General features: G+C 32.0%; 1 protein-coding gene across 1 annotated transcript; it reads right to left on the bottom strand.

The window, feature by feature from the left end:
- Window positions 1-206: 206 nt before the first annotated feature.
- On the bottom strand, window positions 207-16,850 carry LOC139511385 (nose resistant to fluoxetine protein 6-like). Its single transcript, XM_071298077.1, has 15 exons — window positions 16,320-16,850; window positions 14,279-14,451; window positions 13,202-13,280; window positions 12,354-12,426; window positions 11,609-11,769; window positions 10,820-10,993; window positions 10,051-10,147; window positions 7,743-7,835; window positions 6,964-7,132; window positions 6,561-6,640; window positions 6,086-6,193; window positions 4,348-4,471; window positions 3,701-3,887; window positions 2,746-2,888; window positions 207-364 (listed from the first exon to the last, which is right to left on the bottom strand). The coding sequence occupies exons 1-15, from the start codon at window positions 16,801-16,803 to the stop codon at window positions 239-241; spliced, it is 2,271 nt and encodes a 756-aa protein (XP_071154178.1). The 5' UTR covers window positions 16,804-16,850; the 3' UTR covers window positions 207-238.
- Between the last annotated feature and the right edge of the window lie 3,956 nt (window positions 16,851-20,806).

Here is a 20,806-nt window from a genome sequence, read left to right on the forward strand (position 1 = left end):
TAAATTATCGCTGCTGTGTCATTTTGTATTTTCATTCGTTGCTCTGTCTTTTTAAATTATTATCGCTCTGGTTTTTTTTAAAAACTATCATCGCTCTGTCTTATGTAAATGAAAATTAAAATAGTATGTTTCCATCTAATTGCAAAAATTAATAATGCAAACTTTTTTTTTTTTTTTTATTAAAATGCAAAATAGGTCTACTTATGGTTTTAACTTTGTGAATTGTTCATACAAGGTATCACCTCTTTCGCTCTTTCCGTTTGAGCAATGCTTTTTCTAAACCCATCATTGGAGATTCGAATGCCAAAGAAGCAACAAAAGCGACTGCATATGATAAAACAACATGTCCTAGAAACTCATACGTCTGTAACGACAAAAAGCATAAAAAAATACACCAGACTGCAAAACATATAACAACATGTCGTATAGGAACTCGTAAGTCTCACTGGGGTAAAGCTGATGACCGTAACTGCATTCACGGTCATCCCAAGATGTCGGATGAAAAATTCGGTTAGTATCTGTATTGTCTGTTACAGTGTTTCTATATCATTTTCTTTACAAAGTATACATTGATACGATGTAAACTTATAAAAGATTCACACAAAAATCACAAATAACTTCCGAAAAATGTTCAGGAAACGCGAAATTCAATATGAAAAATCGCTATGATGTCCGTAAATCATTATCAAAATATTTTCAAGATGACCGTAACATAAAACAAGGATGACCGTGATTGATAAACAGATGACCTTTACTTGTAAAAGATGACCGTAATTTGTAAAGATTGACTGTAATTTTTAAAGGATGATCGTAACTTTTAAATGATGACCCACAATTCTAAGAATATCCGTATTTGTATTCATAGCTTTTTGTTGTGTTTGTCTCAATAGGGGCTTAGTTAGCGGATATAAACATGTTTCATCAATTTATTTTTAACTATTTGCCGTATTTTGAGTTCATGACAATGATAGTAAATTGCAAATTTCTCGTAAACGATGAAATATTTATTGATAACGACTTTAAAATTTAATACAAATTGACAGAGATAAGTTGAAGAAACAAGAATGTGTCTCTAGTGCATGCCTCATCTACACTATAATTTTCTATGTTCAGTGGATCGTTAAAATGAAGAAAAAAACTGTAACTTGGCATTATGATTAGAAAGATCATATCATAGAAAACATGTGTACTAAATTTCAAGTTGATTGGACTTCAACGTCATCAAAAACCTCCTCGACCAAAAACTTAAACCTGAGGTGGGACAGACGGACGAACGAGCAGACGAACGGACGAACAAACGAACGGACGCACAGACCAGAAAACATAATGCTCATGAATGGAGCATAATTAACACTAATCAAACATATGAATATCCGGTAATCGAGCCAGTGTGTATGGTTCCAGAGGAAGCAGATTAAAATCTTAGTTTGTCTTTATATATGAATAACATTGCTGTATATACAAATTGACAAGGTTGCCCTCAGTGGTGGATCCAAAGGGGGGCGGCCCGGGGGTCCCTTTTTAACTACCGATCAGTGCATTTGAATGGGGACACATAGTTTGAACCCCCTTTACCCTGGGTTGGGACCCCCCTTTTTTTGAAAATGGCTTAATCCGCCCCTGCCCCTTGTGATACGCTATACGCACAAGACTATTTTAAGGATCTATTTTGCTGGAGCTCGCCTTCACTAGTTTGGCCGTAGTATTTTAAAAACAGGTTCTGTTATTTTACTTGCAAGACAAAATAGAAGACAAATCAAAGACGATACAATATCAATGGGTGTACATCCATTGGCATTTTTAAAAAAGTGCATTTATTATATGTCATTAAAAGGAACTCCAGAAATAAAAAAAACCTTTTGGCTTTTAGTTGGAGGCTGTGCAGCACACTTTTTTTTTTATACTTGTAAGGTGTCATTTAATCGCGCTTTTGTTGCATGTTTTCCCCACTTTTTCATGTGCATGTCTTGTTGTATGTTCATTTTAAAAAATTATACCCTCTACCGTAAAAAAAGATATATATGGTGAACTTTATATTTAAAGCACGTCACATTTTCTCCTACCTATAGGATAATACTCTCATATAAATACGTTTTATATCAACACCATTAATCATTTGATACAAAAAAAGTAGTTATACAAATACGGATATTTCTTAGAATTGACGATCATCCTTTAAAAGTTACGGTCATCCTTTACAAATTACGGTCATCTTTTAACCAATTACGGTCACCCTTGTTATGAATTGCTGATTCTGTTACGGTCATCTCGATTGTGATTTACGGTCATCTTAGCGATTTTTTTAAATCGAATTTCCTGTTTCATGCACATTTCTCGGAAGTAATTTGTGATTTCCGTGTGAATCTTTTATAAATTTACATCGTATCAATGTATATTTTGTAAAGAAAATGATATAGAAACACTGTAACAGACAATACAGATACTGACCTATTTTTTCATCCGACATCTTGGGATGACCGTGAATGCAGTTACGGTCATCAGCTTTACCCCAGTGAGTCTGTAACGATAAAAAGCACAGAGACATACAACAGTATTTGTAACCATTTTGAATCTTGTAAATTTTATTTGACAACGGGTATCAATCTGATTTTTTTATACTTTGGGTTATTTTGAATTATTGTATTAAAAGATATATTGTTTACATCCAGATCCTTTAAATCCCTGTTTCCATCTTATTTATAGTTTGAATTTTTTCATTAAAAGATATGTTTACAAAATACTTACGACTTCAGTATCACTAAAATGTATAAGTCTTTGTCTTCTTGCGAGATAATAGTAAATAACTATAGGATGAACCAAGTAGGCACAATATGTCAGTCTGCTAAGTGGTACAAATCCCTTCCATGATAGTATCGTGTTAATTACCCCTGCAGAAAAAAGTTTACAAATCAATCAGATGATACGATTACGCTTCGGTAGCAAGTAAAAGAGAGTTCAAAAGATACCAAAGGGATATTCAAACTCACAAGTCGAAAATAAACTGACAACAACATGGCAAAAAAAGAAAAAGTCGAACAACAGTAAACAAAACACAAGATTTAGCAACACGAAACCAACAAAAAAATGGGGTTATCTCAGGTGCTCAGAAATGTAAGTAAGTAAGATATGATACTTTTGTATAACTACAAAACTAAAACTTCTTGGCTACATCTAATGTTAGTTTTCGTCATTTTACGAGATAATAGTAAATAACTATAGGATGAACCAAGTAGACACAATATGTCAGTCTCCTAAGTGGTACAAATGCCTTCCATGATAATATCGTGTTAATCATCCCTGCAGAAGAAAAAAAACCACAATCACCCAGATGATCCGATTGCGTCTTCCCAATCAAGTAAACGGGAGGCGAATGCGTTTATCGTATATACAAACATTAAAATGGTTAATAAGGTTTGAACTTCAAGCGTTTAATACCATCACCTTCAAACATCACGAATACTACAGTCGTTAAAGCTTTTTCAATGTGGCACGTCACCTCTCTAATTTCTACATTTTTCCTAATCTAAGTATTACGACAGTAACTAAACGAAAAAAAGGGAGTAAAGTGTAATTTCAAGATTTACAGTCGATACCAGACACTAGGATGTGTATTGTTCTTCTGTTATGTTATTTAAGCTGAAGGTCACACATATATATATATATTTAAACTATTCAAAAGGATACTAAACTCTTAACATACCCCCATTTCCGGTAGCACAAGCAAATATTACCCAGCATACGCAAGCACCCCATACCATCCGGTGGGTAGCTGTATAAAGAGCTGCTACGTCCGTTGATAAGCGGTCCCCAGTTACATCCTTGTGTAAACCATATAACACTGTACATGCAACTGCAGTAAAGGCTAACCATGCAATTATGTTTACAAACTGAAAGTAAACATATAGATTCATAATAAATAAAAAGGAGTGCAAATTACTTGTAGGACGAATTACTAAATGGAATGAATCAAATTTTCAATGAAGTGAATTAGAATTTACAAAAATATTTGTAATATATAATCAAAATTAATATCCCTAATAATTATACTATTTGCCGTTTATTTTCATTTCAGAAATTTACTTATTAGTTGAGATGAAGAGATCTGAATGCTAAGATACTCAAAATTCCGACTTTTATAGTAAAACATTTCAAAAAAAACTACACAATTGCTTTGAGTCTGTACCGATTCACAGTTTCAATCGGTCTACATTACAATATATTAATATTTCGTATGTCCGGAAAGTCTGTGTATTTTAGTGATACAACATCAAATGAACACACGAATCTATCGATCAGCATTGGATTGTAAACATTTTACATGGTAAAGAAAACTGAATTTACACTTACTCGATTAATACGAACTTTACAGTCGGTTTTGTACAGTACATATCCTGCATACATTCCAATCAAATAAGGTGTAATTCTGTTCCAAGGTTTTACATACTCATTGAAAAAGTTCTGACTATTTCCACTGTGATAATTCATGCAATAAAAGATATTAACTACATACAACAATATAAAAAGTTAGATATAATTGTTTATTCAAAGTTGTTCCGACCTGTATAACAAACATGTTTTACAATTAAACAAATGTATACACTTGGAAAAACTTATTTATTAGTTGCTGTAAAGTAACTTTATTTAACTGCAAGAAGGTTAAGACTAGTACTTTAAGTCTATTGCTTTTTTTTAAGTTCCTTTCGTGCTTCATGTCGATCTGATGAGTCAAGCCCTTTCATAATGTACTAATGTTCTTGTCTTTTATATGACGTTTTGTGTTTCTTTGTTAAATATTTGTTTGTTGTTATAGCGATTAAGATTAAAATACAATGTTGTATGCTAATGAAAACTGAATTTACACTTACTCGATTGATACGAACTTTACAGTCAGTTTTGTAAAGTCAATATCCTACATAGGGGGTCTCATTGGGGGGTTCCGATCGACAATCCCGCGTCACGATTAGACCCCAATGAGACCCACTACATACATTCCAATTAAATCATTTGTTTTATTGTAAAACATGTTTGTTTTTCTATCGATTTATGAGTTTTGAACATCGGTATACAACTGTTGCCTTTATTTGACTATGATACCCCAATTTTTGACATTTATACCTATTATGTCTGTTTGTTTTGTTCACACGTCGTTGTCAATACAATTAAATTTAATGCGACGGTCATACAAGTTAGAGGCTTAGCTAGCTATTAAACCAGGTTTAATCTTACATTTACTACATACGAAAATGCCTATACCAAGTCAGGAATATGATAATTGTTATCCATTTGTTTGATGTGTTTGTGCTTTTGATTTTGCTATTTGATTACGGACTTTCCTTTTAGAAGTTTTCTCGGTGTTCGGTATTTTTGTTACTTTCCTTTTTTTCCAGGAGAGGAACATGAAAGTCGATGGTTGTCATTGGTTGCTGTTTGTTATATATTTTTCGTTTATTGATTTATAAAAATCTCTTCATTTGCTTACGTCAACGTAATTTGGTCTTTCGTGGATAGTTGTTTCATTGCAATAATGTCATATCCAACGAGATTCTAAACTTCACATGGAAACTGTGAATACATATACATTCTCATATAATCGAATTTGATGCGACTGTCATACAAGTGAGAGGTTTAACTAACTAACTATCTATAAAACCAGGTTCAATCCACCATTTTCTACATAAGAAAATGCTGTACCAAGTCAGGAATATGACAGTTGTTATCCATTTGTTTGATCTGTTTGAGCGTTTGATTTTGCCATTGATTAGGGACTTTCCTTTTTAATTTTCCTTGGAGTTCAGTATTTTTGTGATTTTTCATTTTTTCACAATGTTAATATCTCAATAAACAGATAACTGTATTTTAAAGGAATGAACGCTTTTTTATTAGTGTTTTTGAGTTGGAAATGCGTTAATGATGTGCACATGTTAAGTATGTAAAGCTTCGGTTCTTTTAAAATAAGCTTCGGAAAACGCATTTACACACCAATGTAACTACAAGAAGCATAACATTTTACTAGAATACAACTATTCAACTACATAGGAAACAAAGACAAATGCCCCTTTATTGCTTGTATTCGTCTTAACCTTACCCATCAAATATACTGGCTGGTAAGTCATCATGTGCTGAGAGTACACCGCATGCTATTGTAGAACCCACTAAAAATGCCAATAAAATTCCCACACCAACCAAATGGTAACTGAAAAAGAAAAGGTAACACACACACACATTCGTTAAGACATACACTATTTTATTAACACATTGAATGTAGCTAATTATCTTTTATAAGTCAGGGAATACTGAAGTATTGATAAGGATCTCCAACTTGTTGGTTAAAGGCATTTACATACGACAGAGATAAGAGTTCCTGCAACTAAGAGTTAGAAATGACGAAAGAAGAATTATATTTATTGTTTTGCATTTGTCTTAAAGCTTAAAAGTGAAATTTCACAAACGTGTTGTAGTCATGTGTTGGAAATAAGGGACCAATAAAATTCAATATCTTTGTATAATAATGATCAAAACTAATCGACTGCCGATCTTTTAAAAATACACGTATTACTTACTGAAACAACGGAAGTAGAATAAGTGGACTGATCACATAAAATTGCATATCATTAGCAAGATACCAAGACCATCCCATACACTGTTAATATAAAGGAAAAGTGCTTTTTAAATGTGTGCTACTCGAATTGAAAACATTTGTCAATAACAGGACTGATAAGAAAACTGAAGATTTTATTGCTTTGATGAAACAATCAGTTGTAATTGTACAAAATTTTCCCGATATTTAATGGTTTAACTGTTTTTAATAACTTATTCCAGTGACGTCTGTTTTGGAGTTTACAAACAGAATATTAATATTATTTAACCGAGAAGTTATTTTATACAAATACTATATTTAATACTATTTAAAACTTAAAACAAACATCATCTCTAATAACAATGTGATTTCCAAACGAAATTTACCATATCGTAACCATTCACGAATAAATTGTTAACGTATAGAAAATTTCTGTGCCATGAGTGTTCACAGTAATTGACTTCAGGTCCATCTCTAGGCCAGCCCGGACCTTCTCCAATGTAAGGGAAGAGAGATACATACACCATCAATATTAACATGTAGGGAGGCGTCAATCTAAAGGGGAAAAATATTACGTATAAGCCTTCTACTTGGTGAAAACAAGAAAAGTCAGAATTCCATCTGTCAAATTCATTTCATTTGCCATTGTTTTGTTGGTTTTATTAAGAAGAAAATTTAAAGAGCAATCTTATATAAATACGGGTCTCTGACTTTTTTTATCCTCACATGTTAATATGATTCGAGCACACGAGTTTGTGATAGTTCTGAACTTTTATCAAATCAGAGCAAGAGTGGACTCGGAATAATATGACAAATTGAATTGAAGTTTTTAATGCTTTTTTGACTTGTTGCTATCTCAAGACAGTATATTAACTTCTCCTTTCGTTTTCATTTTGAAACTTAACGCAATCGTTACAATCCTTTCGCTTATCATTTAATCATATACTTTATTTTTTTCATCCCGAAATATAAAATAATAAACAATCAGTATTTTCATAAATTTGTGGAAATAAATGAAAGTATGAATGTCGTTTAAATAGTCTTCTTTTGTTATTTGTGTTATTTTTCTCTTGTCATTTTTAGAAAAAATATGACAAGACATATTCATTTTATATGGATGGAAATATCGTGTTTGTGTTGTGTTTGTACAACACAATTTTCCTACCTCCAGAATCGATGGAAATAAAACATCGGCCAATTTAACTTCCCATTATTTGTCTTTAATTCCTTCATCATCAAGTATGTCAGTAATAGACCACTACAACAATAGAAAAAAAAGATGTGATGAAAAAAATACGAAGGAAACATAGTTGTATATCATTTTTTTTTTCAAACAGGAATAAACAGACTTACTGTAATAGAAATTAACATGCATTTGTATTCAGATATCGCAGATCAAATTTATTTGTTCATTGTTTAATCATACGTTTTTTGATTGAGTTAAGTCTGCCAATTGATATTTTATCGTATGTTTTTCTTTGTTGTGATGTTATGCTATTGTTTCAGAAAAAGGGAGAAGGTTTGGATCCATTAAAACGGTTAATCCCGCTGCAAATGTTTGCACCTGTCCTAAGTCAGGAATCTGATGTACAGTAGTTGTCGTTTGTTTATGTAATATATACGTGTTTCTCGTTTCTCGTTTTGTTTATAAAGATTAGACCGTTGGTTTTCCCGTTTGAATGGTTTTACACTAGTAATTTTGGGGCCCTTTATAGCTTGTTGTTCGGTGTGAGCCAAGGCTCCGTGTTGAAGGCCGTACTTTAACCTATAATGGTTTACTTTTTAAATTGTTATTTGTATGGAGAGTTGTCTCATTGGCACTCACACCACATCTTCCTAATGACGTTTTATACGAATTTTGGAGATTTTTGTTTTTAAACACAAAACAGATATTTTTTGGTTCTTTTCTTAACTTAAATCTTTTTACAGGATAGAGTTGTAGGCCCTATCATAGGCTATGCTGAACCAGATATCTTTTCCTTATATACACAAATATTTATCCACATGGACTCATTCTTACTAACGCATACATTCATAGTCAACCGATGTACTATACTTAAATATTCCATGGTAGTATACTAAAGTGTGGATGAATGGGACGGATTATAGGTAATACAAACATAGTTGACAGGACTGAAAATAAGGACATATATACTAAAGTGTGGATGAATGGGACGGATTATAGGTAATACAAACATAGTTGACAGGACTGAAAATAAGGACATATATACTAAAGTGTGGATGAATGGGACGGATTATAGGTAATACAAACATAGTTGACAGGACTGAAAATAAGGACATATATACTAAAGTTTGGATGAATGGGACGGATTATAGGTAATACAAACATAGTTGACAGGACTGAAAATAAGGACATATATACTAAAGTTTGGATGAATGGGACGGATTATAGGTAATACAAACATAGTTGACAGGACTGAAAATAAGGACATATATACTAAAGTGTGGATGAATGGGACGGATTATAGGTAATACAAACATAGTTGACAGGACTGAAAATAAGGACATATATACTAAAGTTTGGATGAATGGGACGGATTATAGGTAATACAAACATAGTTGACAGGACTGAAAATAAGGACATATATACTAAAGTTTGGATGAATGGGACGGATTATAGGTAATACAAACATAGTTGACAGGACTGAAAATAAGGACATATATACTAAAGTGTGGATGAATGGGACGGATTATAGGTAATACAAACATAGTTGACAGGACTGAAAATAAGGACATATATACTAAAGTTTGGATGAATGGGACGGATTATAGGTAATACAAACATAGTTGACAGGACTGAAAATAAGGACATATATACTAAAGTTTAGATGAATGGGACGGATTATAGGTAATACAAACATAGTTGACAGGACTGAAAATAAGGACATATATACTAAAGTTTGGATGAATGGGACGGATTATAGGTAATACAAACATAGTTGACAGGACTGAAAATAAGGACATATATACAGCAAATAAATGGCATAAAAATTAAAGCTTTCCCTATTCCATCTTCTCTAGGAAACAAGACATTATACCCATGTTAGAACAAGAAATGATGCCCATGCGAAATAAGAAATGATGCTCAAATTGGAACAAAAATGAGCTCGTACGGGAACAAGAAATGATGCCAATGCCAGAACCGGACGTGATACTCGTGCGAGAAAAAGAAATTATGCTCGTGCGGGAACAAGAAATGATGCTCGAACGGGAACAATAATTGAAGTTCGTACGGGAACAAGAAATAATGCGCATGTGGGACAACAAGAAATGATGCATATGCGTGAACAAGAAAGGATATCAAGGGAAAACTTGTCTTACTAACATGGTTTTAAATAGAGTATTTCACTTGCTGGTTCTCATCACTGTGAAACGATTGATTTACTATTCTGAAACTTATGTTATGTTGCATACATTAATTGTGTCTGTTTACACATTAGAAATAGATGTACCTTAATGCGAAGAAAGTGTCTACTGCAGGAAACGCATTGTAAATTGGACCAAATGAAATTCTGTTGAGATGATCCGGTAACCACTGTGAAGTGTTATCTAAAAATATACTTGTGAACCAGATTCATACATAAATAGATATATAATGTCGGTTTTGGAATCTTGAAGTTAAATTACTGAAAGAAAAGATATAAACAAAAACAGAACTAATTTTTATAAAAATAATCATATACAACTGGTTTCATTAGATGTGTTGAGGTTAATTTAACCAGTTATGTTGCATTTCATCTGTTAAAAATCCTGAGATCATTTGAATACTATCGTGTTATTGAACATTTACAGAATATAAACTAAACACTGAACTATCATAGCAGGTATAAAAATGTCTTTTTAGAAGTGCTGTACTTGGATGTTTATGTCTAATTTGAGTTATCACATATTTTGCATTCCCAAACGTGTATTGTTGTCAAAAACGTTTTGTCGTTTGTTTTGTTCACTTCAATGGTGCTTTATTTTCATGTTATAGTTGAGGTGCTTCCCGCGGTTTCAGTTTGTAACCCGGTGTACTACTGTTGCCTTTATTCAACACAAGATTTTTTTTTCAATAAGTGGTAAATACTAAAATCAGCATCATAGTACGACATCATACATTTGCATAATGTGTTTGAGCATTTGATTTTGACATTTGCTTTGGGACTTTCCGTATTAATTTTCCCAGTGGTTCGGTATTTTACTTTTTATTACTTTTATATGTATATAGTTATCACTTACCGACAACACCGAACTGTAGAGCAAATATCATGGTGTGTCCGAGTATAACCCAAGTCATGGTAATAAACCGTATCCCATTTATTGCTGTTAAACTCCCAGCTCCTTGTGTAGTACTAAGTATCTTGGTAATATTAGTATATACAGAAAAGGATAAAATAATCTTTCCCAATAAACCTATAATTATGATAAAGAAAACGTAACGTTTTAGACGTTAAATTTATATGTTTGTTTTTGTTATTTGTTATTTAAAAGTCGTTGGGATAATATATTATAGAAACAACCTATAACTTTTGATCCTCATGTTCTTCAACTTCATTCTTTATTTGGTCTTTTTAACATTTTTTTATTCGAGCGTCATTGATGAGTCTTTTGTTGCTTGTTCTTTAGTTTTCTATGTTGTGTCTGCTGTACTATTATTTGTCTGTTTGTCTTTTTATTTTTAAGCCAAGGCGTTGTCAGTGTTTTTTCAATCTATTTAGTTTGGCTGTCCCTCTGGTATCTTTGGCCCCTCTTGTAGACGAACACACGTCTGGCGTATATATAGAATTTCAATTCAAAATCTATGATGAGTTTATTGTTTAATGACCATAATTATGTTGATTATTACAGTGAGTTTTCGATTTGTTTGTTCTGCTGAAAAGCAATTTGCAACCAACAGTTTAGTCGGATACCAGTTGTATTGCAGTTCTTTATTTCAAAATCATCACAATGAGGCCTTCAACACGGAGTAAAAAACTCTCACCTCACTTAATTTAGGAAAAAGATTTAAAAATAAGTGTTTTTGTATACCTGGTGTATTGTGTGCCTGTCCATTTATTAAATGGGTATTTTCATCAATTTCGGAAGCGTTTAAATCATCCTCGTCTTTACTCCAGCTTGGCCATTGAATCACTATGACGTCATAACATGTTCCTATTACCAGAAAGGCAATAAAAATTGAACATACTACCCTACAAAAAGAATACATAATAGTTTTATAATTGGATAAAAGAGAGGTTAAAAGAGGGACAGTCGGAAATTAACTGACAACGTACTAATACATCCCGTTGTTTTTGTACTATGGTCATTTGTGTATTCTTGTCTTTAATTTTTGCTAATATGCTTGGTCTATAATGATATTTTTTGTTTATTTGTTACATATTTGTATGGTTTTTTGGTGATTAAGATTAAAACACAATGTTGACTGCGGTATTTTTGATATTTTTGCCTATTATGTCTGTTTGTTTTGACCACGTGTCATTGTCAATATAATGGAACTTGATGCTACGTTCATACAAGTGTGAGGTTTAGCTAGCTGTTAAACTAGGTTCAGTCCACCATTTTCTACATCAGAAAATTCCTGTACAAGTCAGGAATATGACGGTTGTAATCCATTCGTTTGGTGTGTTTGAGCTTTTGATTTTGCCATTTGATTAGGAACTTTCGGTTTGACAAACAAACAAAACAATACCGTATATATATGTACAGAACATATTGATATCTCTTGTATTGCTGACTTAAGAGATACATAATATGTTGAGAATCATATACTCACAATACAATGGTAGCCCTAGTATCAAGGGGTCGGTCATGTTCTGGACATGATACACTATACACAGTTGGTAATACTGTAAATAAAAATCATTATTCTAGTTTCTCCAAACTGTCCTTTTATACTTGTATTGATTTGGGGCATATCAAGGCTACAATTTCCATATGCAGGGCTAAAACATAAGGTTGTTTGACTACTTCCTTCGACCCTCTTTGAATTGTGGTGCCCTTATTATATCTTTTCTTTGGCTATCAAAGCTGTTTAATGAACACTCCTGATGAAGTGTTGATCATCAACAGGCTGCGTAAACGATGAATTGAGTATGTTAAAATACCATATACTAAACCCCATTAAGCATATATAGTTTTTACTTCTAGTTCTTGGTTTGAACTAGCCATTTCAATAGCATCAATTTTCATACCTTTTGTTGTTCATTACGTTTGGTAACAATAAAAAACAATTGTAACTTTAAGTTAATATTGTATCGTTAAAAGATCCTTACAAATCACAGAAATAATTAAAAATAAAAAGCAGAGAACAAAACAGTTTTTGACGTTAGCTTTTTAATGATCCACATTCCGTACTTATCACTGTAAAAAAATGTACTGTAAAGCTTCAAAATTAAGGCAAGTCCTTGATATAAATGCTAAATCATCTGGAGGCGTAGTCATTGCTCTTTATAAATAAAAATGTTGATCAAGCGAATACATACTGTATCAAATAACAATGAGGAAATACAGTTCAAAACATTACAGATTTCCCTGATCTGTCACCAATGACTAAACTTGAGGAAATCGACAAGCACATACTTATTCGAGGATATGATGGATATTATACAGTAATGATAGTACCTGTTGTTTTTAATAAAATCATAACATCGGTTTTACTACAACTGTTTGGTACACACACACCAAGGTTTAGTACTGCAATCTGGAAGGATAAAACATTGTATTCTAAATTTTTTAAAGTACAAGAAGTAGGACGTATGTTATTCTTCTATGGTAAAAACTATTCATACAGATCTAATACTTTTATAATCCAGTTCTTTTGTAAAAGGTATTATTGCATAGCAATATAATACTTCCCACAGAAAGTAATCAAAAGTTAGCTTGAAATAAATATTGCACTAGTGCAATAAATCTTCAAAATTCATGACGTCATCAACGACAAAATCTTAGTTTAAACCAATTTTTACTTTCAAATATTATATTGCTATACAATAAAAGGGGTTATTGTATGAATATTGGGGAATATTGTCCCTCGAAGAACATATATTGCACTCGCAAGCTCGTGCAATATAAAATTCTACTCGGGACAATATTCCCCAATATTCATGCAATAACCCTATAATACAAAATAGAGATTATGATAGAATCTAAATATAGAAAAGGAAAAAAACAGTAGACAAACTAAACACGAAGCCAATAATGAAATAAGAAAAGTGATTAATTAAGACTTCGTAAGTTTAACATGATCCATGAAAATGAGGTCAAGGTCAGATAAATTAAACAGGAAACACATGTGCACCTTACAACCAATCAATACAGTTGATCTACTTATTGTTAAAAATAGTTTCTAAGAAACAGACTTATACAGGAAAACTAAACATTGACCAATTAACCATGAAAATGATGTCACGGTCACATGAACCATGCCAGACAGTCATGTGCACCTTACAATCAATCTTTGCATTACATATAGTTGACCTATTGCTTATAATTTAAGAAAAACAGACCGAAACACAAACACTTACCATTGAGCAATGAGCCGTGAAGTAAGCTAATGCAAGCTTGACAAAAACGATGTTACAATACACGGTAAAAGCAAATTACACAAATTGAGTAGACAAAATGTCTTGTAAATGTACAAATTTTATTCAGTGACATTATTAGAAGCAACACAGTATTGGCTTTTGGATCTGTACTTACATTATTAACATTAGAAGAAGCCACACAGAATTGTCCCTTGAATGTGTACTTCTTTTGGTCCCGTTCTGTATTAGCTTGTATAGACATACATTCGTCGTAATCTCCAATCCACATGATCGGACTGCCGATCGATCCAAGGATATTTGATTGTGGTTTTCCAAACGCATCCACCACTACAAAAGAAGAAAACAAAAACCAGCATGAATGTGTTCTAAAGATATATACAAAAGCGTTACATATGATTCATTTATAAAATGTTGGAAAAGTTCCCTTTACATGGGAGGTACTGCTGATATAATGAATTAAAATTGAAAATGAAAATGGGGAATGTTTCAAAGAAACAACAATCCGACCAAAAAGCAAAAAAAAAAACAGGCGAAGGCCACCAATAGGTCTTCAACAGAGCGAAAAACCATGCATGTATTATTGATGGGTTTGACCCATTTATTTATCCCATGTCACAAAGCAGTTATCAGTCTTTGGCAGAATAAGCCCTAACGTGCAGTGAACGCGAACATCAACGATAAGGTCTTACTTTATATCTAAAAACTGTATGCGGAACACTGGTTTTTATTTTTCGATTTAGCAAATTCGTGGATTTTTGTCTCATTTGGCATCCCTATACCTCATCTACACAGCTACTTTTGCACAGGTACTATTTCTTTACCAAAAATCTGTTGCACTGGAAATCTACTTTTAATATTCAGTACTATTTTGTTACTTTAAAATTATTGTAATATTTAGGTACATGTATTTAACAGTACTTGATTTTTACTTAAAATTTGGACAACAAATATTTGGAGGTCATTTTCAGTTTTTACAAAGATAGGCTGCAAAGACAAAAGAGAAAGTCCTTAAAATAAAGTTTATTTAGAGAAATAATTGTCTGTGGCTGGGTTTCTACGCACTTCAATAGATATCATTCATGTTTAATCCCAAAAACGAAGATACAGAAAGTATGTCTGCACCCGATTCAACACTGACGGTCAGGTCAACGCTCCTGTTTTTCAATATCTAATTGATAATCATTATGATGTTAAAACTACAAACAACACAATTATATCTCTGGTTCAAATAATCGACACAAGTAGAACGTTTTATTCATTCACAGAATAGTATCATAAATGTATGTATACTTCAATCATGATACTATATTCGTCGATCAAGGTCAATATCAATCTATCAAGGTTAATATAAAACGCAAAAAGCATAGAGATCAACTGCCAGGACATGAAAGGTTCTTGTTATTTGACAATGAATTTATCTTTAGTAAAGCCCATCATCAGTGGGAAACCATATTGGAAGATCAATAATTCTTTTCCTTTTAAACATAGATTTCATAGAATTATATATGTAATGATAACACGGACTAGAAAACGAAAACGTTATATATAAGTTATGGTACACATAATCTACTATGTTCAATTGATTCAGTTTTAAAATATATTTTCCCACTATGAGAAAAACGAGTCGGTCAATGGTCCAATGCATCAACATATCAAAGTATTAATGGTTAAAATAAGCCATCAACTTAACATATATTCCATCTTGAATATTAAAAACATATCATTTGAAATTTTATTGCTACAAAATATCAAAACTTTATGGAAATATGGCCAATTGTGGATCATATTGTTAACTTGTCCTGTATCTTGTTTCTGTAGTCGCAGCAAATCCTAAAATTTCACATCTTGTTTGTCAAAGTTGTTAGAGTATACCACCATATATGTTGATTTGATTTAACGTCAAAAAATATTCCGAATCTATTCTTCATTCAGATTTTCCTAAAATTTTCTTAAATCATAAAACACAAAGAGTCGTTGTATAATTGGAGTTTTGCAACAAACAAAAAAAAAGACACTTTTAGAATTTTCGTGGTGATTTAAAAGTGATTGGAAAAAAGGTTGCTTTGACCAAATTCTTATTCTTTATCAGCAACAAGTCCTCATCTATAAAAAAAATTCTATCTGCAATCAAAATGGCAAATATCTTTTAACATTTCAAAGTTTTTTCATATTTAATTACCGTAATAAGAACTTACTCGCTAATGCCCATAGCTCTCTTCGTGAAATAGCTTCTCCTGTTGCGTTTATTTGATTACGACAGAGTTCAGATACAACTAGTGGTTGGTTGGTTGTTTGTGTATTTACAGTTGTTTGAGACACTGTTGTTTTTTGTATCGTGCTGTTTGTCTTTTCAGTAGTAAAAGATGCCCCAGTCGACATGGGAGAGTTCAGATCTGTACCAGGGGTTGATGGTCCGTTAGCATTAGTTGTTGTATTGTCTTGTAGATTACTATCCCATTGATCAAATCCACTTTCAATAAAAGCTTGCAAAAATAAGTTTTTGAAATTTATACCGCTTAGAATATCGTTAGCTCCTGCTATAAAATCGTCTGCTTCTTTTGGAGTTATTGAAAATTTCGGACGCTCTATAGTCTCCATCATCTTCTTATAATCGATTCGTTTTTCGGACGTGACAACACTAGTTGCAATAATTAGAATACAAACAAATTTCAGAAACATTTTTGGATAAAATTTCACATGCACTGTAAAACACACGTCAAGCTGATTATAAATTAATTTACATGATATTTCTAATAATTATACGATGTGTCACAAATATTATTACATTATCTCTTATTTTTCTCCAGTTATTTACCTTTATTTGTTTATCAGGAGTCACAGTGTGAAAAAGTGTGATCATAGATTTAAAATTGTTTAAATAAGTACGGATAACAATTGCAAATGTACTCTTTTTGTCATCTTCTAAAAAAAGTTTCACCTGTTAACTCACTTATATATGATATATTTTGTTAAATCTTTATGTGTTAAGGCGATAATCCTTTATAAAAAAATTCATAAGCCAAAAAACATCTACAGTGTGAAAAAGTTTACTTTTTTGAAATTTCTGCTGGTTTGATAGTACAAATTTTCCATACAATTTCATGTGAGCACCTAAAACTTGGGAATAGTGTATATGATTCTATTACCTATGATTTGGAAACAGGATGATAGTAATTGCTGTTTCTGACAACAGTACATATTAAAAGAACGTTAACATTAAGATTGAAATAAACAATTAATTTCCCCATAGGCGACAATGGTAGCCTTTTTCGAGATACAGACTTTAGAAAGTTGATTTTTTTAACGAAATCTTGCTAGAATCAAAGAAAAGTTATTAGGACAGTATTTTTTGGTCCCAAAAATATAGGTTCGCGTTGCTTTTCTTAGCGTATTTTGTACTTATCTCCCATGCCTATCAATTTTGCCCTTAAAAATACGTGTCTTGTCCTAGCGTTAACAAGTCATCTCAGTGCCTTTAGGGCTACGGAATATGCTCATAAAATGGCTGCGCCCATAAAATGTAATGGTGTATTGTAACCTTAAACTTTTTGTAGTGTACTCGATGCCAGTTCCGTTTATGCCATATCAGCAATGGAAAAAAAGTACGCGATAATCACTTTTATATATACCCACGTAAATTATTTAATTATAAAGCCCTTTTGAAATATCACCTCGAAAACAAAATTGTCTTAAAACTTTTCTCGCCATTAAATATATTTTAAGAAACTACAATGTCTGAAAACGAATTACAATGCTTCAGTTGACCTGTCATGCGAATAAAACCACCGAATATTCCAACTATAAGGTCAATGAATTTACTTGAAAAAAAAGCTTCTTAAAACCTCAACATACCGATTTGTAAAATCATCAGGTCACGTTTTTGTATCTTTATATAAACTAAACCAAACTGATCAATTTTAAGGTCAACTATTGGAAATGCACAATTAGTTTGACAGATTATAGTGTTGTACCGATCTATTTTGTCAGGATATCTTTAAAATATTCAATCTGTATATCCGGTCATAACAAGTTGCAGTGTCCACTTAACGGTGCGGTAGGTTTTTGATATTTTTTATTAATCATGAATCGATTATTTCGAAAGTTTAAACGATCCAAAATAGTAATTATTTAGATTTATTAAAAAATGTAGCTATTTCAAAACAACTGAATACTTTTGTAGTTTCTGCATAATTTGTATATGTAGTACGCCTATGATTTTCAAATATAATAAATCCCTGTAGAAAGCAAGAAAGAAAGAAGAAATATAATACAATGTATCATCAATTTCATTTTTTTCCCTATAAATTCAAACAAGATAAAATTTTGAATACCAACCAAATAAAAATTTAAACAATTTCAGGCATATATCGCATTTCATTTTAAGGGGGTTCGCGGGTCTAAATCATTTATATAGGATTTCTCTATATTTTTCTATAAATGAACTTTATCTTATAGTTAATAGAAAAATTAAATAAAAAAGTGGGGTCACCGTTCATTTGCGCTCACAATCTGCCTTCAAAAGAAGCATACATTTTTATGAAGGTGGGTTTTTTTCTGTTGAAGTAATAGGAGAAATAAAGGTAATATCGAAATAAAAAAAAGAAATTTATTACAGAAATCGCTAAAATTTTACAATAATTTAGTTTAAGTACAGCTTATATGGAAATTATATTAAAAAAGATAGGTCACCGTTGAGTTGAAAAAGATATTTCAATTTTAGAGCCAAAAAATGGCATTTTTCCACCAAAGGGAGATAATTTGGAACTTTTTCAATGATGTATACATTTTGAAAGTCATCTGGGGCCAACACGAATTGATTGTTTTGAATGATTTTTGTACCATATGATAAAGTAACAACTACAAAAGGAAATAAATGAAACTTGTAATGAAAAACAAATGTTTGATTTTTTTCTGAAATTTTTATACCCTCGAGCCTCCTTAACTGCAACTTTTATTTCAAAATCTAGTCAAGATGCATATTTTTTTTTCGTTAGTTGTTATTGGCCTTGAAATAATAGTCTTTTTGTTGTTGGGATGTAAAACTACCCGGTCACGTACGCACTTTGTTATTGTTACATGCATTTCTATTTCATTCATCTAAATGAGTCAAACCATCTTCAACTGATTTTTATAGTTCGTTCTTATGATGTACTGTTAAACAACTGTCCCAGGTTAGGGGGTTGGAATCCTACTAACATGTTCAACCCCGCCATATTTTATATGTATGCCGTGTCTGTCCCAAGGCAGCAGCCTGTAATTCGGTGGTTTTCGTTTGTTGTTATGTTACATATTTTTTTTTCTTTCATTTTTTTGGTACATTGATTATGCAGTAAGTTTTCTCGTTTGGATTGTTTTTTTATTTGTGACTTTGGGGCTGACTATGCGGTAGGGATTTGCGCATTGTTGAAGGCCAAACGGTGACCTATAGCTGCTTATTTCGGAGTCATTCGGTCTCTTGTGGAGAGTTGTCTCATTTGCAATCATACCACAACATTTTTTTTTATAGTTAACTAAGCACATTTTTAAAACTTTCCAAACACGATTAAACACAGGCCGTTGTACTCTAATGTCATTAACTAATTTTTGTTTACAATTTAAAGATTAATGATTTCTAAAATGGTTTTTACCGTTTAGAGGTTCTTTACATAATAATAGTCTATTCACCACAGTTGCAAAAATCATAGTACGTCACATCCGGTTGCATACAAATAAGGTAGAAAAATAAATTCTCTTGAATTTGATATATAATCTTGGGTGTTTCAAAGCACCATTTTTTTATTGGGTATTTCCATAGAATTTATTTGAAACTTGAGGTTAAATGGTTACTAAAGCTTATACACAGGGGAAAAAAGGGTGAACATTTGTCTAGTTAATTTTCAGTGATGGATATTTTCATATATATATGCAATAAAATGTCAAGTATTTCTTTATTTGAAACAAAGATAAATTCTGCACATTTTTTTGAAAAGTGTAAATTTAACAAAGACTAATAGGGAAAATCAATGGTTGTATTACATCTACAGGATATATTTTTTGACTCTGAACTAATTTTTAAAGAAACATTTGTGATGCGTTTCTTTTGTATATTAATATTTTCAGTAAGAAGCAAGAAGTCGAAGGTCTTTGACCCAACGCAAATAAACTGTTACTAGGTTGATATGTACTAGTACATTGATTGATAGATTTTGATTGATAGATTTCATGTACTAATATACATCAACATAGTTTATAAATAGAAATAATACTCATTCATCTTTCCGTTAATTGATAGTTTTAAAAGCGTGTTGTTCTTTTCCATCGAAATTCAAAGTTTTAGTTTTGAAATATCAGTACACGAACTACCTACACTGTTCGATTTCTGCGGAATCGTCCCATATCAATGTGTTTGAGCTTTTGATTCGGCCATTTGATTAGGGACTTTCCGTTTTTCTTGGGAGATCAGTATTATTGTGATTTTACTTTTTATCAAACGGTAAAGAAAAATCTGATCACGATAAAATATGTTACAAGTGTAATTGTTGATTGTTTTTTCTCTTTCAGGTTAATGTTATACAATGTTACTTTTTGTTTTCGTTTGGACCTTTTGTATTACTGATGTTACAGGTAGACCATTAGACTTTGACCCCTATGGTCCCGCCCCTGTATTACCTGCTCCACCAATGGTGATGGACAGAAAACATGG

The sequence above is a fragment of the Mytilus edulis genome, chromosome 2 (assembly GCF_963676685.1).
Source record: "Mytilus edulis chromosome 2, xbMytEdul2.2, whole genome shotgun sequence".
Classification (NCBI taxonomy): domain Eukaryota; kingdom Metazoa; phylum Mollusca; class Bivalvia; order Mytilida; family Mytilidae; genus Mytilus; species Mytilus edulis.